General features: G+C 41.2%; 1 protein-coding gene across 4 annotated transcripts in view; it reads right to left on the reverse strand.

The window, feature by feature from the left end:
* Positions 1 to 24,001, reverse strand: part of SLC24A2 (solute carrier family 24 member 2) — a 270,757-nt gene that overhangs the window by 59,189 nt on the left and 187,567 nt on the right. For 3 of the 4 annotated variants that reach the window (XM_043487153.1, XM_043487151.1, XM_043487150.1), the window contains one exon: positions 6,594 to 6,644. The exons of the other annotated variant lie outside the window; for it this stretch is intronic. In XM_043487153.1, the coding sequence (XP_043343088.1) occupies positions 6,594 to 6,644 (51 nt within the window). The remainder of the gene's footprint in view (positions 1 to 6,593; positions 6,645 to 24,001) is intronic. 4 annotated transcript variants of the gene reach the window in all.

The raw sequence follows: 24,001 nt of genomic DNA on the forward strand, positions 1-24,001 counted from the left end.
TAAAAGGAAGGCTCCTTAAAAAGAAGACAAAATAGCTAGGGAAAATAATTTTGGGAGTAGGAAATGGTAACCCAGCCCAGTATTCTTGCTTGGAATAATCCCATGGACAGTGCAGTGGAGCCTGGCAGGCTACAGTCCACGGGGCCGCAAAGAGCCAGACACAACTGAGCACACACGAGACTTCTTGAAACACAGATGTGATGGCGGAGCTGAAGTGACAGCCATCTTGGACATGAGGTGCCCTTGAGGTTGAAAGTCATATATTAAGATGGTGGAGCAGAAGGATGAAGGAGTTTGGGTCTTGGATTATAGTGAAGCTTCCATATCAGCCATGTACAGCTTGCCTCTGGACCTCTTTTACTTGTGAGAGAGACACTTCTATCTGACTTAAGTCCCTGTTAATTTGGATTTTCCGCTAGAGTTGAACCTACGCTGCTTAATATATCAGAGTATATAACACAGTCTCATCAGTTCAAAGCCAGGATTAAAATATAATGTGAAGGCCACAGATAGCACCAAGTACCTGTTTTAGGATTACATTTTCAGAGGATACCTTTTGGGCAATGGAAAATACCAATGAATAGTATTAAAAAATTCAATTTCTTTTTGAAAAAGAACTGGGATCTGTGCTAAAGTATTAGTTGCTCAGTTGTGTCTGACTCTTTGCGACCCCATGGACTGCAGCCCACCAGGCTCCTCCATTCACAGAATTCTCCATGCAAGAATACTGGAGTGGTTTGCCATTCCCTTCTCCAGAGGATCTTCCCAATCTAGGGATTGAACCCAGGTCTCCTGGGCAGAATCTTTACAGTGTGAACCATCAGGGAATATTTCACTGCAGTTACGAATGTAAAATAACTGGCTAGACTACGTACCCTTAGGGTGCTTCTGTTTCTTTGAAATTTTTAAAACTCAGCCACATGAGTAACTGAGGAACCCATGATTCATATAAGACATTATTAATTTCTTAGGTTGGTAAAGGGGTTATTGGTTGCCATGAAACTAGCCTTAATTTCAATAAGGAAAAGATCATTATTATTCTTACCCTTGATATTAAAACAAACTTATCTTTGTTTTCCTTTATACAAATGAACAAAGATTGACTTTTTAAACAGTGGAGAAATTACTTTTCTAGAAATGGCTTCTGTTAAATGGCAATGAGTTTAGCACAATACATTGCATATTTGCAACGTTTCCCTAGTCATGAGTTCTGTTAACCTACTTATCTACATGTCTTTATGAATGTTTATCTTCAAAGAGCAGAAATGAGTAGTTGTGTATACTGCCATTGGTGGAAAGGCATCTCTTCTTTGAACTCCTCTGCTCCATCACACAAGCTTTCTTTTGAACTAACTTTTTACATTTTCATTTAAAGTAACTTTAGTAAGGAAGCCAAGTTCAATTTATTGAGGATTTTCCAGAGTGATAATAGTATGAATTTGGGTTATCTGTAGATGAGAAATAAACTATGGGTTACTGATTTATTTTTAAACTCAAGTATAGCTGATTTACAATGTGTTAGTTTCAGGTATATAGCAAAATGATTCAGTTTTTTATATATATGTGTGTGTGTGAATATATATATATATATATGTATTCTTTTTGAGATTCTTTTCCATTATAGATTATTATAAGATACTGAATATAGTTCCCTGTGCTGTAGAATATGTTTATCTGTTAACTATGGGTTATTCACCTTAAGTAAAAACTAGAGATTGCTCTTCCAAGAATATTAAGTATCATCCCATGAGGAGATAAAAGAATGGCTGCCCACGTAGGGGGAACTGAGGTCACTAAAAGACTATCCCTGGAGCCACTTGCTTGAATCTCTGGAAACATCTTGTTACAGATCAAGTCTAGGAACATGATTCATTCAGAGCAGGTGCTCAACTATCATCAAGTGAACATATTAGTATCAGGTGGTTGGTAGGGTGGGCGAGCCATCACTTAGGGAAGCAGGAATGAGGGAGTGGAGACATGGCCTCTTTTGAGAATCCTGTCCTCATTTCCACTGGGCTCCCTGGCGCCTTGGGTTTGCCCACCACGCTACTCATCTTGCTGCCTGTGTCCCCCACTGGCATGTAAATTCTTTAGGAGTCGAGCTATCTTTAATCTCCACGAGCCCTGTACTCAGTCTAATGCCTGGTCCAAGATGAGTGTTGCTGAATGAATACGTTAGAGAATGAATGCTGTTGGTTAGTTGCTCAGTCGTGTCCAACTCTTTGTGACCATAGGGACTGTAGCCTGCCAGGCTCCTCTGTCCATGGAATTCTCCAGGCAAGAATATAGGAATGAGTTGCCACTTCCTTCTCCAGGGAGGGAATGAATGAGTGAGTGGATAAAATTCTGATTGGTTCAGGGTAGGAGAGGAAGTTGGGTGTGGCCCAGGCAGCTGTTCTGATTTAGGTTCTGGACACCTGAGACAAGGGAGGGAGGAACTGGGCTCTGAGGGGAGGGGCAAATTTTACAAAAAATGTTACAATTTTTTCCAATGTCTAAGAGTAAGCAGTTTTTAAAAAAAAATATTTAAAAACATTAAATTTAATATTTAAATATAAAATATTAAAGTTTAAAATATTAAGATTTAGTTGTAGCACATAGGATCTTTGGTTGCAGCATACAAACTCTTAGCTGTAGCATGTGGGGTCTAGATCCTTGACTAGGGATCAAACCCTGGCCCTCTGCATGGGAGTGTGGAGTATTAGCTACTGGACCACCAGGGAAGTCCCAGATCGTTTTACTAAAATAAAATTTTAAAGGTATAGTATTCAAGTACGGAGGCCATGTTTCAGTCAATAGCTCACTGTCATTCCTCAGTCTGTGGTTCAACTTTTCCCATGAGCTGGTCTCCATCAAGCCTTTCTTCCTACTCCTACACTGCAGCCAATCTGCACTGTCCAGTTCCTTCTACCACCTCGCCGAGCAACCGCAGTGGAGCTGAGAAGGCGGTGAGTGGTCCTGAGTTCAGGTTCCACATCGCAACTTACTACCTCTGAGTCCCAGAGCCAATCACTTTGCTTCTCTGAGTCTTAGTTTCCACATCTAATAGAACACTTGTTTGGGCTTTGGTTTTCTCATCACCAGTAAAATCTACCTTGTGATCATTATAAGGATTAAGTGAATTTATATATATATATGTAACACTCATAGCATTGTGCCTGTTATCTTTTTTCTGAATACCTATGGGACTTACCACTCTCTTCCTGGTGGCTCAGTGATTATTAAAACTCAGTGTTTTATTTCTCCCCTGTCTGTAAATTCCATGGGGGCAAACTGTTCACTTTTTAATCTTGTACTTCAATGAAGCACCTAGCAGAATAACTTGCATATAGCAGGTGCTTAAAATAATGGACTGAATACGTGCAAGACAATTCTCTATACTTAGTAGATCATCACACAATTTTTCTTAGGATGGGGTGGCATATGTAATTCCTCTTTCCATTTAATCCACATTAGGGAAAAAAAGCAGGCCTCATTGCAAGTAGCTGACTTTACACAACACCCAGAGAAATCTCCAGAAACAGTTACAAATAATGACTGGTCACATGGGCAATTATAATAAAGCCCTGTCAAGGGCTAGTGACATTTCTAAAATTGTGAGAAGAAATGCTCAAATGGAGAGGAATATTTCTTGAAGGCTATACTAGTCCCCTATTGCCCATAACATCTTCATCATACTTCCTTAAATTGTGTAACATGGAGATGCTATAAATCACAGTTATTATTATTTTCAGCAAGAGGAAGAATTTGAAAGCCATGCATGGCTGTTGCCAGGTCTGAGGTTACTGAGCTGGCCTTGAAAGTCTTTTAGATGGAATCCCAGAATTAGGCTTAAGCCAGGACTGGCTTGTCATGGAGGCAGCTGCCAAAAGGGTGTAATCTGAGGTGACTGGATGGAGACCCACCCCGCCCCCACCCGCTGTTCCAGTCGTCCTTTCAATGAGTGCCTGAGAGGGATTGCTATGTGTTTGGAAAACTTGTGAGTCTTTCAAAGGTTACTACTCTAGATAAAGGATAATGCCTTAACCAGCATTTCTAAAAGAGTCCCACAAGAGGCTCCATGGAAGAATGGTTTCTCTGACCAAAAAAGTCTGGGCAACAAGGCAAACTCTATCCCTCTGCGAGCGTGCTAACTTGCTTCAGTTGTGTCCGACTCTTTCTGACCTTATGGACTGTAGCCTGCCAGCCTCCTCTGTCCATGAAGTTCTCTAGGCAAGAATACTAGAATGGGTTGCCATTTCCTCCTCCAGGGGATCTTCCTGACTCAGGGATTGAACCCGTGGCTCCTGTGTTGCAGGCGGATCCTTTACCACTGAGCCACCAGGGAAGCCTCCATCCCTCTAGACGATTTATATGCTGCAGGCACATGGAAGGCTCTGACAAGTCACATGGTGAAAAAATCTACTTAGCTTAATTCAGAAGCTCTCCTGCTTACTTAATAACAAAATCAAGCTTGCTTTCTTTTTTTCTCCCGGATGGCTGCAAAATGCCTAATGACATGATCTGATAGTAATATTTCATAGAATGTACTTTAAAAATGCTCCCTTAGCTACTATTAGCTATCACTGTAAATGGGATGAATTTTCAGCTAAGAATGGGACACAAAGGGATATGCATGAAGGGATGGACAGTCCAGGGAAGGATAAGGCATCTTAAAGGTGACCCATGAAGGTCCCCAAACACAATTTTACAGTTTTGCTAAGGGCTGGTCATGCTTCTCCTGCTAGACATTATTTTGACTATGTTTGCCTGCCTAGAAAGCCCAGCTGTTTGATATCAATTGGTATCATCAGATCAGAAGCAGCACTTTTGCATCTTCATGTGATGTTGAATTTTCTGGTGTGGGGAAGAAGAGAAAGGGAGCTCTCCGATGGCAATTTGCTCCCATAGATGTGGAAAGAGGAAGGAAAGGAAGGGTAAAGGAGAAACAGGACAATAGAAGCAACAAGAAGCCAGAAGCAGCTCTGGTAACAAGACGCTAAGGGCGGAAGGCAGAGGACAGGATGGAGGAATGAGAGAGAATGAGGGGTTGTGACTACTCAGGTAGAAGGTAGCAAACCCACTGGCCACTCAAGCCATGAAGCTTAGACTGAGGGCTGTGAGATGCCTGGAAAAGCAATTAAATTATAAAGTCAGTGAGTCCCAAAGTTTTGGCCTCCCAAGACAATCACCAAGAAAAATCAAAGTGGTTTGAAGACGTGGATTGAAAATAATAGCTAGGACAGGAGCCTTCCTTTAAGGCAGGGACTGTTCTTTCTGTCCCCGTGGTGGTAGGATACTGATGCTCGTAGCTTTCTGCCTTTGGGGCTTTCATTGCCCAAGGATATGCACTTCCCCCACGTTGTTGGGAGGGCCTTGGGCTACAACAGAGCCCAGTCTGAGATCCTAACTGTGGCCCGCTGCTTTAGAAAACACCATCATGGTTAACTGACAGCACAGAGACAGAAGTAAAGAAGGGCCCCAGAGTTTTGTAGAAGCCAGAGTGGGGAGGGGCTGGGAAGGGCCTTCCTCTTACCGAGGGCTGTCTGATGTTCTGCCTCCTGCATGCAAAGCAGCTAGGAGATCTTTGGCAAACTAAGGCAACTCAGAAATACTAGAAGCTGAAAACAAGATATGCAACACTTTGGGGAGTTTCTCTCATGTTGAAGGATAAAATGAACTGATTCCCCTTCCTAGGGTACCTTTGGCTTTCTTGTCCGTATCAGTGAAAAAAGCACGTGAAAACTCCAAATGTTTTCTTAACTTACAAATATTATTTACTGGTCAAAAAGTGGGGGTATGTGTGGGATTAGGACAAGAGGACAACTCCTTTTACCAGAATGCAAAATTTTCAAGTTGCTGTTGCACGGTGTACTTTTTTCAGAAAAGTCATTCTGACTGGGGGAAGACTGTGCTCTGGGACAGTGTCTGGAATTGTAGATACACTGAAAAATAAATCTCTGCTAGACTTCATTTACTCAGGGGAAATGCTCAAAATGATATGTCCAATCTCACACGGTGTGAACTCCAATATATACAGCACCACTGGCTGGAACGATGACCCTGGCCTCTCTCAGATGAGTTAGCATGGGCTGTGGGAGAAAAGGACAGGAGCCTACAGTCCTCTGCATCAGAAACAGGTCTCCATTTTGAAACTAGGGATTCCTTTAGATTGATCATTCCTTTGCAAAAATCAGAATATCACCAGAAGATATGTATCTCCCCCCACCCCAAATTAGGGGCATATTAAAAGGAAGTGTTGGTCCGATGTATTTTTCTATGTTGTAAGCATGTGGAGGAACTAACGGTGACCCAGTGGGTGTGGGCTTGTGTTTACATTGCTGACACCATTTCACTGAGTGCATTACACGACTGAGATGGTTTGGATCGTTTGAATGGAATAACATGATCACCCATGGTATTGCATGTCTCCAATTCCAAATCAACACAATGGCAGAAACTAGACGAAAATGCAGAAAGAATAATAAATCACACAATGTCACTGAAGTCATGCAAAGGGGGGGAAAATAAAGACTAAAAAAATGGGCAAGCCACAGACACCATAAATTAAAAAAAAAAAAAGCCAATGCATACAATTCTAAAATCATTCTTACCTTCTTCAGTCATTGTGTCATAATATTTTAGTTTTCCATATGATCCAAGTTCTACAACATCACAGTAAAAGACACAAAGATAAGGAACGAGCTGTAATGCAAGAACTTTGTTTTTTACACATTCTTAATTAATCAGATTCAGAGTTATACTGTCAAATTCCGCAATCGTAACTATATAGAGATGTGCAAACATGGGCCATGTGGCAGACGGCTTTCACGGCCCATTTTCAGAAATCACTTAAAATATATTATTCCACTGGGGGTAGGACGTGCCCTGCATTACAGAACAGGACACAGTTATTTTAACATCTGATGAAACAGAACACTGGGCGAAGATACCTTCACAGCAGGTCCAGCCTTGCCCTGTCATTTTTAGAGATGATACGCCAAGAGGAAGGGCTGGACCAGAGACCCTTTCGAGGTTTGTAGAGACCCACTGGGATGTGTAGATGCCGGCATTCCTTGCCAGGAAACAGCAGTCCCAGGAGTTCATTTCACAGCTTTTCTCCAACAGAACTACTTCCTAGAGGTTAATAAGGAAGGAAGGCTACCTGGGAAAAACCCCAAATGAAAAACCATGTTCTAAACTTCCCTTTCATTTCTAATCTCATATTTCAGGCAAAAAGCACTGAATACCATGGGTGCAGCATGCTTGGAAGGGCTGGGAAAGGTGCAAAAGACTTCGGGAGGAAGTGGGAGGCATGCTCCCAGGGAAGAGCTGGTGGCCCAGAGCAGCCACAACGCCATGCTCAGGGCATCACCTGCTGCTGCGTAGCCTGCAGGGGCCAGGAGACAACCGCCTGGATGTAGCTCAGGAAAGGACTCGGCTGTGATGGAAACCACTGGCAGAAAGCAAGCTTGTCTGAGTCAGCTGGTAGGAGCAGCATCTTGGGTAGGGGGACGGAAGAGGTGGGGACACACCATTTCTGTTTTCTTACTTCAGTTCTAAAATAGAAACTTTCATTCCTGTTCATCTGAAAACTCCAGATTGTTTGCAGCAATATTGCGAGCAGGTTAAAAATATTTTCCTGGTCATCACAACACTCTCCCAATAAACTAAGACTCGAGAGATACTCCTGTGATTCTGTGGAATGCTTCCATGGCTCATTAACTTGGTGGGCTGCTAAAAACTCACATATGAATGAACTAATAACTGATGGGTTTTATGTACAAGATAAGGCTCTAGTTTAAAACACAATAATAAATATTCTTCTCTGTATAGTATATATTATACACATTCTTTTTCCATGTGCCTAAAATTTTACCTAAAGCTATTTACCTAAAGCTTTACCTAAAGCTATTTTAACACACTGATACAAAATTATGCCTTGGGGAGTAAAATCACCTCATTTTTATGTTTCTGCAAAAGCCTGCCTTTTCTGGATTTTGTTAGACCCATGACAAAGGATGCAAGTGCTTCAATAAGAAATTGAATTGTGCGTCAAAACAAGAAGGCTTTTTAAAAAAACTGACTTCTAGGGACTGCCTTCAGTAAAAAAACATTTTTTCTGCCATTTTAAGAATAGTAGTCTATTAGATATGTGACACTGCCAAAGTCTGGGATTTTAAGGTGATCTAAATTCCTTCATAAATATTAAACACATGTTCAGGGTGGCTTTACACATAATCTACACCTTGTGCGTGTGTGGTGTGATGTGTATGTATAATCCTGCAGTAAGCTGATGAATTATACCAGCCAACTAATTTTTTTGTAACCTCCACTCTTTCCCTGAGGTAAAGCAGGCGAATAAGCAGCTGGCATTCTCTTTATTTGCCAAGGAAACAATGTGGGCAGTTCATGAATGCAAAGTTGGGTCGAAACCATATTTCTGCACTTTGGAGATACACTACTGCATTTTTGTCTTTTGAGATGCTACCTCTGTGTACACACACACCAGTCTTCATGTATCAGCCCCAAACTTTCAAACATCTGCTAGTGACAGATGTGATTAAGTTTTTACCTCCTGTCTCATGGAGCCAGGTATAAACACATACAATCATACTCTTTGATTAATTTATTAAATTAATACCAACATGGTCAAAATTGGATCCAGAGGTGGCTGACAAAACTCACACATTCTTGATGCTGTGGCAATTCCTAGATTGTTCCTTAGCTACTTCCTTCGATGAGGACTAGGGCAGGGGGATAAGAACTGGATAGGATGTACCAAAAAGGAGGCTAAAGCTGGTGAAAGAGAAGGAATAAGAGCAGTGAAAGGCTGAATGACAACAGGTGATGGAGTGATTTGAAACGCAGTGAAGAAGGTGGGCAAGGAAACAGTATTTGCCCAAGTGAAGAGAACCATGTTTGATGCTTACTTAAAAAAAGGTACACGAGAGTGTGAAGGAAACCAGTCTGTTGGAACAGAGTTTTTATAGTTGACCTCAATGGGATAGTGAGACAGTGAACTCGGCACCTCAGTGCTTTCAAATGGTCAGGGTGGTCTCTTGGGGCTGGTGGGACAGTATCTCCAAGAGCTGGCATCTCCCTTCCTTGAACCAGGGAATCAGAAGGTGCTGGAAGAGGGGTGTGCCATGCGACCAGGACAGACACAATGCGCATCCATAAGTCAGAGCACATTTGCACCTAGCTAGCCTCCCACAGCCCACGGACACCTCATGGGAAGCAGCCTGAGAGGCATGAAAACTCACCTGCAAGGGGCAATGGGCTCCCGTCAGCACACTCCCCATGGAGAGCAGCCGTGGCAACTTCAGCACCACTGGATTAGGATTCAAACTGGTCCCAATCCAAGCTGAATTTCTTGGGATAGGAGGGAGGAGGGAGGGGGTTCAAGAGGGTGCTGTTTAATACCATTGAATAACTTCCATTATGTCAACTGAGCAAGAGGAAAAGGGATGAATCAGTAGTGAAGATCATCCTGGTTACCACCTGGTGCCTCTTCTCTGTAACATTTTTCTAAGAAAAGCCTAAGAAAAAGTCCAGAACCCAGTGGCTGGTGTTTGAGATGAGCCTATGAGCTGATCAGCTGCCTAACATGGCATGATTGCTCATGCCATTTGGGCAGCTGGATCCATGGGCGTCCAAGCTCCTGGGTCTCTAGGAGAGCCTGAATCTATTGTCATTCCTCTGCCCACTTCCTCTCAGGCCTTCCAGCAAGGTCATTACCAGGCTTTAAGGTACCTCTGAATTCTTGTCCATACATCTTGGTTGATAAGTCAAGGAAAAGATCTTCAGTCTCCAAGGATCTGTGACTAAGAAGGAGTGCTTTTTGGCCCCTATTTCTTCCTTTCTTAAAAAGGGCATGGACACAGATTTCGCCTTCCAACATTGACCTTCTCAGCTTCACTTTTGGAACCTCTGGCATTCTCAACCCTTTTCTCAGCAAATTTCCCCAGACAGGAGCAGCACCTTTCCAGGCCTCAAAATTCTGACATATAAAATAGTCAACAGAAAAATCTATGCTGAATTCATTTTGTTAGAATAAAGAGGAGAGGTAGAGAAATCAGTGAAAGCAATATTCATTAAGTATGGTTGATGGAAAAAATAACTTGTGTGTTTTCTTAAATCAAAGAGCTGCTTTACTTTTGACACTGAGTTTGTAGATCTAAAATTTAGATTTTAGATTTTCTCAACACAGAGATTAGTTTCTTGGTAAAGTTGTCTAATACCTATTAAGAAAGTATGCAGATATCAGATTACATCACATCCAGGAAAGGATTATTTTCAGTAGCTACAAGAAGTTAAGAACACAGGCTTTGAAGCCAGGGTATAGGTTTGAACCCAAGGTCTGCCACTTTTTAGCTGTGTGACTTTAAGCAAATTGCTTTGCCTTTCTGAGCCTTGGTGTCCTCAACTATAAAAGGGCATGCTTGTGTTAATATCTATCTCACAAAGCTGTGGTGAAGAGTAGGTGAGATAATAATACCCACTAAGCAATCAATAATGAGCAGCTTCATTATTGCAAGCATCGCCAAGAAGAGTGAAAGAGAATATATGGCACGTGGAGCAGAACACATAAGAAAACTTGCTATTTTACACAGGTTTGTTGGAACTAATTCAACAGTATTTACAGAAGTTTAAAATAGCTATTTGGTGTCCAACAATAAAAGATATTCTACCATTTGGGCTAGAAGTTAAAAGAAATTTCTTCATCAGTCCTGCCCTTCTACTCTCAGATCTGCGAAGAAGGTCAAAACATGGACCATAACCGTGGGAACAGGATGTGAAAAGCAGACCCTTCATTCATCTGATCACCAGTGTTCCAGCTTGGGACTATGCACCCTCCCCTGTAATATTTGCAGAGTCTGTCTCTCCAGTTAGGATGCCCATATCTTGGAGACTGAGACTGTATTCCTCTTTGGATCCCTCCCATGTGCCATGTGCTCCTCATATTTCTTAATCAAAGCATATAAATGCACAGCTCCCAAATAACAGTGCTTTGGTTTGTTGAACTTCCCTGGACTTGCTGAAGTCAGGACGGCAGGCACTGATACTTATGGCTTCTGGACTGCTGATCCCATAATATCGCTATCAAGGTTAAGAGGGGTAGGGGAGGGGTAGTTTGGGATTAGCAGATGCGAGCTATTATACATAGAATGGATAAACAACAAGGTCCTATGTGTATAGCACAGGGAACTATATTCAATATCCTGTGATAAACCATAGTGGAAAAGAATATGAAAAATAATTTATGTATGTGTAACTGAATTATTTTACTGTACAGTAGAAATAAACACAACATTGTAAATCTACTTTACCTCAATAAAATAAACTAAAAAAATAGAGGGCTTCTGAGTGAGACAGTTAAGATAGCTAATTTAAAGCTTGGTTCTATGACTTATGAGCTGGTGATCTTCTTTGCACCTTAGTCTCTTCTTCAGTAAAACAGGGACAAGAACAATAAATACCTATTCTCAGGAGGGTTTTTGGAAGATCAGATAAGAACATATCTAAAGCACTTTGTGTCACATGGCACAGGTATCCTTAATAATTGATACCTCTTCCTTTTTTTTTTTGCATTTATTGACTGTTTATTAGTACTCAAGCAGCTCCACATGCTCTATTTTAATTAAACCTCACAGTATGATACTCTAGGTTAGATCTTATTGTCACAACTGAGGCATCATTAGGTTATTAATTTAATCAAGTTCCATGATATACCATGTACTCAAACTCAACTTTTCTGAAGCAAAGCTTATGTAGTATTAATGACTGCTAGATATTAATTCTCAATTACAAAAGAAAGTTAATTTGGTATCATTTCAGTGAACAAGATGCCAGAGATTCTGAAAAACTAGTACAAAAATTGCAAACTATATAAGTTTAGGGCCTTTAAGTGTAGGAGTAGATAATTCTTTGTACTTCAGTAATTTTAAAGATTTTATATTTAAAAGAATGCAATAATATTCATCATCATATCCTTAAGCATTAAAAATAATTTCCATTAGGAAATTCTTTCCATAAAGGCATAGAATACTGCAATCAATTTTAGAAAAAATGCCTATGTTAAAGTGAATGTTAAATTTGGTGTTTAAAGGAAAATGTTTCAGACACTTGATAGTTAATCCATTACTTGATTTTTAAAAAAAAATTATTTATTTTAATTAGAGGCTAATTACTTTACAATATTGTAGTGGCTTTTGCTGTACATTGACTTGAATCCTCCATGGGTGTACATGTGTTCCCCATCCTGAACCCTCCTCCCACCTCCCTCCCATCCCATCCCTTTGGGTCATCCCAGTGCACCAGCCCTGAACACCCTGTCTCATGCATCAAACCTGGACTGGCGATCTAGTTCACATATGATAATATACATGTTGTCAACAAAGGTCCGTCTAGTCAAGGCTATGGTTTTTCCAGTAGTCATGTATGGATGTGAGAGTTGGACTATAAAGAAAGCTGAGCACAGAAGAATTGATGCTTTTGAACTGTGGTGTTGGAGAAGACTCTTGAGAGTCCCTTGGTCTGCAAGGAGATCCAACCAGTCCATCCTAAAGGAGATCAGTCCTGGGTGTTCACTGGAAGGACTGATGTTGAAGCTGAAACTCCAATACTTTGGCCACCTGATGTGAAGAGCTGACTCACTTGAAAAGACCCTGATGCTGGGTAAGATTGAAGGTGGGAGGAGAAGGGGACGACGGAGGATGAGATGGTTGGATGGCATCACCGACTCAATGGACATGAGTTTGGGTAAACTCTGGGAGTTGGTGATGGACAGAGAGGCCTGGTGTGCTGCAGTTCATGGGGTTGCAAAGAGTTGGACATGACTGAGCGACTGAACTGAACTGAACAATGCTATTCTCTCAAATCATCCCACCCTCGCCTTCTCCCAGAATCCAAAAGACTGTTCTGGACATCTGTGTGTCTCTTTTGCTGTCTCGCATGTAGAGTCATCATTACCATCTTTTTAAATTCCATATATATGTGTTAATATATTGCTGTTTTTCTGTATTGGTGTTTTTCTTTCTGACTTATTTCACTCTGTATAATAGGCTCCAGTTTCATCTACCTCATTAGAACTGATTCAAATGTATTCTTTTTAATGGCTGAGTAATATTCCATTGTGTATATGTACCACAGCTTTCTTATGCATTCATCTGCTGATGGACATCTCTCTTCCTTGTCTGCCAAAGTTCCAACAGGAACCTCTATTTCAGCCGGGCATGAGGTTGTTAAATCTTATCAGACTCTCATTATCTCTGTGAGTGGGCACCAATGTCAGTATCAATATCTGAAATGTGCAAGTCAAGAACCCACCACCCTCCTTCCCCAGATGCCTTCCCTTAAACACAAGGAAGAATGTCAAAAGGAAAACTTTCAGTTTAATGAAAGGCTGCCTTGGCTAACTTCCAGAACCATGTTTGGCAGTATTAACATTTTAGTCTAAGGTGTTTTCTTTTTTTTTTTTTCTTTAATTTGTGAATCTATTTTCATTATTGAAGTTTTGTGAATCAATAGTATGGGAGTTATGTATTTGTCATTTCCCATTTCCTGTCATTTCCACTCCCTACAAACATAACATTTATATTTGTAGATCCATACAATTTTTCAAAGTTTCTTACAGTGCTTGATTTGGGTTGACTTTGTTTCTCTTCTCTCCCTGTGTGAAAATTTTTTGTCAAAATCAATATGTATTCTGAGTTAAAAGATATTTCTAAGTCAGCCCAATTTAAAGCTTTTTGATTATTTTACCTAAAAAAGGGCTGTACAGTCCACCAAAATTAATTGCTTTCCATTAAAAGGCTTTCTTTTGTCATTACTCCTTTGCAACGATTGTTCATGTCAAGGCAAGTAATTTTTTTAAGTTAAAGAAAAAAAACCTTAAGAGATGGAGGTTAAATGAGGAAACAACCATATTCTCACTTCAGACTAAAGTCAGAATAAAAGGAATATTTTAACCTTCAAATTCAAATTCTCACTCAAAAAAAGCTTTCAGAGCACTGACTCACTGCAGAAGTTCTGCTTAGCAATCTGTGGGGGAATGATGTTTGTGTGTTAAACGTCCCTAAGAGCCTCCTAACTGAGTACACAGTTATCTGGGGACAGCTATACCCAACATGTGGTAACATATCTATGTCATACACAAGGTGTAAACAGAGGTGATTTTGTCCTATGGAGTTCTCATATTCAACTCTTTGTAAATCTATGCTAATGAGTGCTTCTTTTTCTTCTATGGGATTAAAATCTCTCACTTAGGCTTTTGGAAGCAAGCCAGTAAGTTTGCAAATGAAAATAAAAGGCTGAACTTGTGAGTAACCTTCCCTCAGCTACTGAATGTCAAGTAGGATTTATGTCCTTATATACACCACTGCCTCTTAGACATTTATCACCTGATTTTCACACCTTCTGAATCCAGCCCCTTCATGAAAAACTCACTCTTCCTTTTCAAGCTTCCAGCAAACCCAGGCACACTTGTTTTCCTTTGTTCTTGTTTTGGTCTCCCTTACTCTCTACATGTATTCCCTTGTTGACGTCAAACTGCTGAAATCATTCTGAGGCCCCAGTCCCTTAGAAATACTGATACTATGTTGGTGGCCAAATTAGGGATCAGAAAGATGCCCAGAAGCTGACCCAGTGCCTGGAGCACAGTAACATTCTGATAAAGCACCCATGAACCAAAGGGGCCAGGTGTGTAGGTAAGGACAGTGGGCCGAGGCCAACAATAGGGAGTGGTAGGGACTATGGAAAAGTGGCCAGTGAATGCCTACAAGGGGGTGACAGCCTCTTAGCTCCCATTCCATGAGGAAAGGCTGGGACAGTGTTGAGAGATCTGATTATTCAAGGGAAGCCAGATATCTGGACTTTTATGTGAAAATTCCTGACTTTTAAATGTTGGAGTGTGTGTGTGTGTGTATGTGTGTGTGTTAGTAGTTCAGTTGTGTCCAACTCTTTGCGAACCCATGGACTGTAGCCTGCCAGGCTCCTCTGTGCATGGAATTCTCCAGGCAAGAATACTGGAATGGGTTGCCATTCCCTTCTCCAGGGGATCTTCCTGACCGAAGAAGATCCTGGTATCTTCTTCCTGGTATCAAACCTATGTCTCCCACATTGCAGGCAGTTTCTTTACCATCTGAGCCACGAGGGAAGCACCTTAAGTGTTGGTAACCAATTCCAAATTTAAAAAAAAGCAAACCACTCTCAGCTTGGTTTAAAATCAGGATGGTGAGTCCAATTTTCTTATAAAATATTAGTGAATGAATGAATGAATGAATGAATGAACAAGTGAGACCAGCGAGGCTTTTGGAACTGGGAGGGGTCGTTGCTCGGCTACCCTTCTGCAAAAGTCAAAGGCTTTGGTTCCCTTCCTCATCTCCCTTGAGGCTTACCTATCTCCCTTGGTGTAGGTATCACAGTGTGCTTATCTCTGACTTGGGAGCAGACTACAAGTCTCATCACTTCAGGCTTCTCTGGGACACCAAGGCTAAGTCCACATCAGGCCAACGGAAATGCTAGTATGCCATGACTAACACACTCTTTTATTTTTTGCACATTCTTGCCATCTAGCTATGCTACCATATGAGTCAAAAGAGTAATTAAAAAAAATCTTATTTTGGAGAGGAATGAACACTGTCCATTAGGTGTAACTGTTCCCAATTATTTTTCAGGGAAATATCTGGATTGTGAAAAACACAGTGAAAGATTCTGAAAGGTAGGTGAGGATCACAGAGGGAGGTGCCATATAATTACATGGGAATTATCATCCTTGAACAGTGAACAATAATGTGTGGTCATTACTGTGGATCATCCAGATGGTTCATAATGAAACACCCAAGAGAGTCCCCAGACACTCCAACTTCTTACAAATTTGTCACCTAATTTGCACTCTTGCTCCTCTGCGGTGTTGCTTAGCAATATCAATGGTTACTGATGTCTGTCCTGTGAGGAGCTGACTCAGGCCATATTTCACTGTAATTTACATGCTCTGGATGATCAAACAAGAAAAATGGGACCAGGAAGAGCTGTTCTGCTGCTTCCCTTCTGAGATAGGTTGGGGAGGGGAAGAAAACAGGAGAGAACAAGCAGGTTTCTGGAAAGGATTTTTAAAGAAAAGCAATGAGCCACCCAGGCAAGAGAATTAACCCCAAACAGTATGGTTAAAAAAAAAGATTTCCTGGACATTTATGTGTCCTTTTAATTGTGTAATTAAAAGTCTCAACAATCCTAAGGTAACTTTAAACTGATACTTTGTCATAATGTTCTTCCCTTTTCCCAAAGGGATGCATAAAAGCATGCAATGATACAGCATGACAGTCCCATCATTTGTACTGTCGACCCCAAGACTTTGACTTGACAACTAGCTCTGCCACTCACCAGCCATGAGAGCTTGGGCAAGTTAGCTAACCTCTTTGACACGCAGCTCTCACACTCATATATGATGGGAACAATAATAGCTGCCTTGTAGTGTTGTGGTAAATATTACAGATACCTAACACATAACTGGCAAATAATATTCATTATGTATGTGATAGGTATTAATTATCAGGCACTTTAAAGCATTTATTAGTTTCCCTTCAACTAAATCAGGCAACTCCCATCATAGCATCCTTCTGATTGTCACAAAACCAGAGTGAAGCTGGTATCAGGAGCCCTTATCACCACGGAGATGAACAAGGAGATCTTATGGCACTCTGCATGATTTCTGGAGTCAAGAGGTGTGGGTTCTAATCCAGAGTTTACTTCTTATTAGCTGTGTGACCTTGGTAGCATGATACTTAGCCTTGAAAGCCTTAGTTTCCTCATCTGAAAAATGGGGCTAATTCTAGTACTCCCTTACTGCATTGCTCTAAGGGGTTTTATGTGATGCTGGGAACACTGGAAATTCTCAGTATGTAGGAGTTATCATTCTATGACTGGGTCAAAGCCCAGTAGTGATGTGGATTCAGGCTCACTTATTATAGTCACAATAAGTGGGCACCCAGGATTACAGCCTTGTTCTAACATTCTCTGCACAAGTTTATACTGGAGAAGAAAAAGGTAAAAGGAGAAGAATGACAAAAATAATAACTAGTTATGTCATGCCAAAGGCAGTCTATAAATGTCATATTCTTTTGTAATGACATCAGATACATGGAGACTGTTGACACTATTTAAAGAATGTACAACGCAGGGAAAGAGATAATATAAGTTTTGATTTTCAAAAGGAAAGTGCAAAAGGGATTCCAGCTGTTTGTCAAAGTAGTATTATTCAGTGGTTAAGAAAGTGAATTCTGGGGTCCAACAAACCTGGATTTGAACCTGGCTCTATCTATTATTTCCCTTATGCCCTGGGGCAAATTATTTACTTCTGTAACTTTCAGTATCTTTATCAGTAAAATGGTTATAATAGAAGAGGTTATAATATAGTTAAGTTTGTAGTAAAACAGACTCATAGGATGATGCTGAAAATTGAACGAGTTAATTTATATAAAATGCTTAGCACAGTGCCTGGCACATAGTAAGTAATCAGGGTTAGTCACTCCATTTTTCATTTTTATTGCCTCCATGGGCATCAATCCAGAATTCTGGCTGAATATTGAATGTTTTTTCACTTCTCTTACTTTTCAGCTGGCGTTTCCAGGGAGAAAATGACATTGTCAAAGACAGTGAAAGAATATGGTTTGAAAGCAAAGAATATACAATATTAGATACCATCTATGCAACATTTGGAATTTATTTCTTATTTAAAAAAAATCTGTTTGAGCCCTTCTAATAGCAAGTTTCTAAAACATGTTCTTGGTAAGTTCTTTGTATAGGTAGGGGGTTAAGAAGCTAACATGTTCACTAATGACATCTACATCTTTGCATTTTTGCATCTCTGTAAATGGAATGATTATGTTTACAAAATCAGGCAAAAGGTACTTTCTTCTTAAATCTTATCAAATTTGGGGTGGGGGATACACACACATTTATTGCTCAGTCTTGAAAGTGGCAAGAGGTTCCATTCTCTTCCCCTATCCTTTTTTTAAAAGGATTTTTTTGAGTTGACACATACAGATAAGTCCAGTGTTCTCTTTCACAGAAATATGAGCTTGGTTATATTACGTATGACTAAGATCGTGATTGCAGCCATGAAATTAAAAGACGCTTACTCCTTGGAAGGAAAGTTATGACCAACCTAGATAGCATATTAAAAAGCAGAGACATTACTTTGCCAACAAAGGTCCATCTAGTCAAGACTATGGTTTTTCCAGTGGTCATGTATGGATGTGAGAGTTGGACTGTGAAGAAAGCTGAGCACTGAAGAATTGATGCTTTTGAACTGTTGTGTTGGAGAAGACTCTTGAGAGTCCCTTGGACTGCAAGGAGATCCAACCAGTCCATCCTAAAGGAGATCAGTCCTGGGTGTTCATTGGAAGGACTGATGCTGAAGCTGAAACTCCAATACTTTGGCCACCTGATGCGAAGAGCTGACTCATTGGAAAAGACCCTGATGCTGGGAGGGATTGGGGGCAGGAGGAGAAGGGGACGACAGAGGATGAGATGGCTGGATGGCATCACCGACTCAATGGATATGAGTTTGAGTAGACTCCGGGAGTTGGTGATGGACAGGGAGGCCTGGCGTGCTGCGATTCATGGGGTCGCAAAGAGTCAGACATGACTGAGCGACTGAACTGAACTGAACTGAACTTAAGATCCAAAGGGTGGGGCTTTAAGTGATGCTGATGCTTCTATAGCCACACCCACAACCCAACCAGTCATGAAAGTGAAAGTTGCTCAGTTGTGTCCGACTCTTTGTGACCCCATGGACTATACAGTCCATGGCATTTTCCAGGCCAGAATACTGGAGTGGGTAGCCTTTCCCTTCTCCAGGGGATCTTCCCAACCCAGGGACCGAACCCAGCTCTCCCTCATTGCAGGCGGATTCTCTACCTACTGAGCCACAAGGGAGGCCCAAAAATACTGTCGTGAAAGCCCTATCATTCCCACCCTGAACAGCCTCAATTCTGTCTTTTCTCCTCCATTCCTACTGTCCCTGCCTTAGTTGAAAGCCTTGCTGAGGTTGCTGCACTAGTCCTATTTGAACTCTCGTTTCTTACCAGCTACTCTTTCTCTTTCTTACCATTTACTGTCTAGTCCTGGCACCTCTCACCTATCTTTCACATTGTTACCAGCGTAAGGCTTTCAAAACACAAACTGAACATATCTCTCTACATCCCACACATCCTGTCTTTTTGTGTTGGAATTTTATGAGATCTTCTGATCTAGTGAATCACCTGGAGGTTCCCTCCTGCAGGCACTATTCCCGAATGCCCCCCCATCCCTAGTGTAAGTCACTCCCTTCACTGTGTCTGTTTCAAGTATACCCTTCTGTGTGTGCTCATCAAAGGCACCTTAACCTACTTGTTTTCTGGTCTTTAGGGCAAGGAATCAACATACTCATTTCGTTAATTGAGCACCCAGCAGAGTTCCTGGCACTCTGTAGGTGTTCAGATGCTGTTGAATTGAATTAAATCTCTATTTAATAGTGCTCTGTTAATCCTCCTTAGCCTGGTTGCCTTTGGTATGGATGCCTGTGACTCCTTCCATTTTAGTGTTTTAACTCCACAGTTTCTGTCTTCAATATCTCTGCAGGAAGGAAGTCTGCGAAGGGAAAATGCATGTAGCCTCAACTGTTGGAATCCTCTTCATTGCTTCAGGATAACTTTTGCTCAACTAAAAGCCAGACTGCTGATAAGACCAGTTTCAGGGGGATTTACAACATACAAAAGTGCCATCATGAGAGTACTCAGCATATAGAAGACAAAATGGCGGCAATAGCTTGGAAATGGAGATGAAAAAGAAAAAAAAAAAACCAATCTGACTGGTGTGTGGAATGGATGCTGCATGCTGGCTAGAGAACAATTTGGATATTCTCCTGGATCTCATCCTGCAGCCTGGCTGGATTCGGAAGAGTCTGCCAGGCAGAGAGAATCAGTGCTAAATTATGTCCAGCCGTCGGGTCAGCACAGCTGAGTTTCTACCCTCTGATGCACTGAACATCAAAAAATATCAGAAAAGTGTCCTAGAAGAGGGGAGGAAAAGCAATAAAATGGACAAACAAACGTCAGCTATTCAAGAGGGACAAAAGGGCAAGAGATGAGAGAAGAATGAGAAGGCAAAAAGATTTGGAAACAGAATGAAATGGAGGGAAAAAGACTGGAAGACAAAGGAAATCAATGCCACTGAAGGGGAAGTAATTCAAACTACTCTTATAATTTTGTAGTCTACACTTCAGTTCTGTTCAGAATGTCACTTTATTGAATACTTGGCTCCATACCACAATAGAAACCATCACCCCACATTATGAAAAATTACAGGATCAAAGTACAAAGAATGTTTATGCAATCCACTAAATTTCATTGATGTAGAAATCCATTTACCATTATTCCTACTTAAATACCATAAAAAGTGGGAAGATACAAGTGAACTTAAAATCCAGGATGCAAAGACAACATAGAAAATTAAGACATGTTTCACAAGTAGTCCATTATGCACCTTATATTAAATGGCAAATGCCTGTTGTGAAGCAGAGATCTGATGATGTAGGAGAAGGCAGGGACTTGCAGAAGGTTATGAGTCCTAATTACATAAACAGTGGCCTAAGGATGTTTCACCAGGATTAAAAAATTAGTACAATAATTGCTTTTCCAGATTTTTTTAATCAATATGTTGGAAAGAGGAATTTTTTTTTATAAGTCTGCCAAAAAGCTGTAGACCACAGAGGAAGCTGGGAGTTACTGAAAGGAAATGAGTCAAGTACCATGTCACGTTGATTTACTCCTCATTGTACAAAGAACAGAAGAACTTGTAAATATAGAATGTATAGTTATTCAGCTTCAGGATAACTTTTGCTCAACTAAAAGCCAGATTGTCAATAAGACCAGTTTCCATCTTATAGACAGGTAAGGCAGGATCTAAAAACTGGTACATGATGAAGAGACTTCTTTTTAAGCAAAAAAGGAGATGAAATAATTCAATGACTTACTACTGAACCTTTGAAGACTGCCTGAAAAATGCCAAGTGCAAGAAAGAAAAAAGAACTGAAAGCATTTTGGCAACTACAGATGTACCAGGCACTATTCTATGTGCTCTGTAAACAGTACTCCGTTGGATATACTCAATAGCCTTAAGAGATAGATGCTCTTATCTTTCCTATTTATAGGAAGCTGAGTTACAGAGATGTTAAATAACTCACCCAAGGTCAGACAACTAGTAAGTGGCAGAGCTGGGGTTCAAACCAAGGTGGCTGACTCCACAACGTGTCTGCTGAATGACTATACTCTATTCCCTCTCCCAAGAGCCTAGTGGGAAGATGCCTCCATGAACACACTCAGCAGGGGAGACAGCCTGTCTAAATGGGCATATTGCAAGATGCTACCTTGAAGCTCCAAGGATCGCTCCTCAAATTCTAATTCTCCCTAGCACAAAGAAGATGGAGAACAGTCCTGAGGTCAAGAAAAGAATTTGTAACCTTTTCTAGATGGCTCAGTGGTAAAGAATCTGCCTGCTAATGCAGGAGATGCAGGTTTGATTCCTGTGTCAGGAAGATCCGCTGGAGGAGGAAATGGCAACCCACTCCAGTATTCTTGCCTGGAAAATCCCATGGACAGAGGAGCCTGATGGGCTACAGTCAAGGGGGGTCACAAAAGAGTCACGACTTAGTGACTGAACCACAACAACTAGATAGGAAACTCCGTGTGACCTATTGTCCCATGAATGGGAACAGGATGCATGGAAAGGAAAATAAACAATTGGGTAAAGTTTTTTTCAGAAATGCCAGAGGAGACTTTTTATCATGAAGAGTTTTCTGGAATTAGATGGACTCACCATGATTTTTAATTCCTGACAGTGATGGTGGTTCTGGCCTGAAGTCCTTAGAGTTAAAGCAAAGCTACCTTTGCTATTGGCCATGTGGGATTAAGTGCTGCCAGTCTGGGAAGTCAAAGAGGGAAATTACCAGCACACAAGTAGCTACAGAGGCTGTAGCAGGTGCATTGCTAACACTCAGATACAACAACGATATTTATGCTGGTTTTCAGGAAGTTAACTAGACTCGGACAAGCACTGGCTTCTGTTCGCCTAGAGACTTACCTAAAGTGCGGGCTTGTAAAGGGAAATGTTCTCACATGGGGTGACCTCTCACATCAGCTTGCAATAGGAATGTGTTTTATGAATGAATGAATACATGAATCCATACACACAAACAGGAAACAAATTTGTAGACCCTTAAGTTTATATAAACCCCAATGCTGATCACTCTTTCTGTGAGTGTATGTGTGTGCTCTTGCACACGTGTGTATCATATAGCCTCACTGAGCCCCAAGACAACCTATAAAGGACAGATTGACGTGGGTCACGAGATTCTTTTCAATGGCTGAGGTGAAGAGGCTGGATTTGGTGGCTCTGCTGTCATGAGATTAGGAGAGAAATGGACCCTGACAGCAGCTTGAGGATTTGTTTTTACAGTATGACAACACCCAGAGGTGAGTGCATGGCATGGTGCAAATCCCAGACCAAGAGACACACTAGCAAGAAACCTGACTGCCGTCAGGGGGGAAGTGTCTCCGAACCGAATGCAAATCGTCCAACCTGCACTCCATGACGTGAGGCCGAGCTATCGATGGAACAAAGGAGAGACGTCTTTAGTGTTTCATTTGAGAGAAAACCCCTTTGAATGATGTTTCTACATCAACACGCTTTTGGAACGGGCCATCACTGACAAAATTAAAGTCCTTTTCCACCTTCACTGATTGCCCCATCCTTTGGGGGCGTCATCGCTGTGGCAGCTGTTTGGGAAACTCTGGGTCCCCCCTCTGAAGGAGTTCTAACTGCATCTCTAGAGCATGTGATAAGTTCACGAGCACAAAGATGAAACTATAACTGAATGGATGCCTCATTGCTTTTTCCTTTCTGTGTGCAGTGTTTACTTTCAAATGGCATCAAGTCAATAATTTGGTCACAGACTTTTGTGGACTTGACTTCAAGGCAAACCTGAGACGAGAGAGAGAGAGAGAGAGAGAGAGAGGGAGAGAGAGAGAGACTATTTCTACCCTCAAAAGCATTCATTTCAGGGAGACCATTCACTTTCTCTTCATGCCCCAAATGAAATGTATTTGTAATGTGTACAACACAAAGAGAGATTCAATTTCGACCATCTTTGATGTTCAAATCTGAGAGTAATGCTCTACTATTCCCCAAAGAGAGGAGCTATTTAACTTGTCCCTGCATTTGCGCTATGAGAGGCATTAATAGCCTGCCTTCCTCTATCCAGGCATTTAAATGACCGTCATCTTATTAAAAACAAAGCCAGCAGATTGCATTTTATTCTTTCCCAGTGAAGATTTTCACTCCTGTTGCCTGTCCACTCACCAGCTGAGGCAGCACACAAGCATCTTTCTCATTAATTTAAACTGATCCACGATTTGGGACCGAAAGAAAGGTTACAATACTGCCTTTCAGGGATAACGTCTCCACAGTTTGAATCAAATAGGCATGAAAATGACTTTCTTCTAGGATCAAATGACAATTTTTGAAAGTGCATATTGAAGCCATTTTTAAAAACAGAAACTGGGGAAATAAGTTCTGCTGCTGGGTGAGAAAAAAAGAAAAAGCAGCAAGCAAGTAAAAGTTTAATCTTCGTGTCAGCTTCAAGTTAACACCAAACATCAATGTGGAAGCACTGAAGTGATTTTACAAAATAAGACAGATGTCTGGCTGTAGGTATGGGAGAGGGACACATGGCTAGAGATGAGAGTCCTGTGTGAGTGCAAAGTGTTCAAGCTCTGAAGGCAGACTTAGGAGCTGGGTGACCATGAGCAAGTAATGTCACCTCTCTGAACCTCAGTTTCCTCAGAGGTAAAATGCAATACTTCCCACAGACACTGATTGGAGAAAGACAGGAGGTGACTCTCAGGTGTGTGCCACTGAGTAATAAGCACTTCGAAAGCTCCGATCTCTTGTTTTTTCTCTTCAACATCATCTTAGGCCT

Source organism: Cervus canadensis, chromosome 14, assembly GCF_019320065.1.
Source record: "Cervus canadensis isolate Bull #8, Minnesota chromosome 14, ASM1932006v1, whole genome shotgun sequence".
NCBI classification, from domain to species: Eukaryota; Metazoa; Chordata; class Mammalia; order Artiodactyla; family Cervidae; genus Cervus; species Cervus canadensis.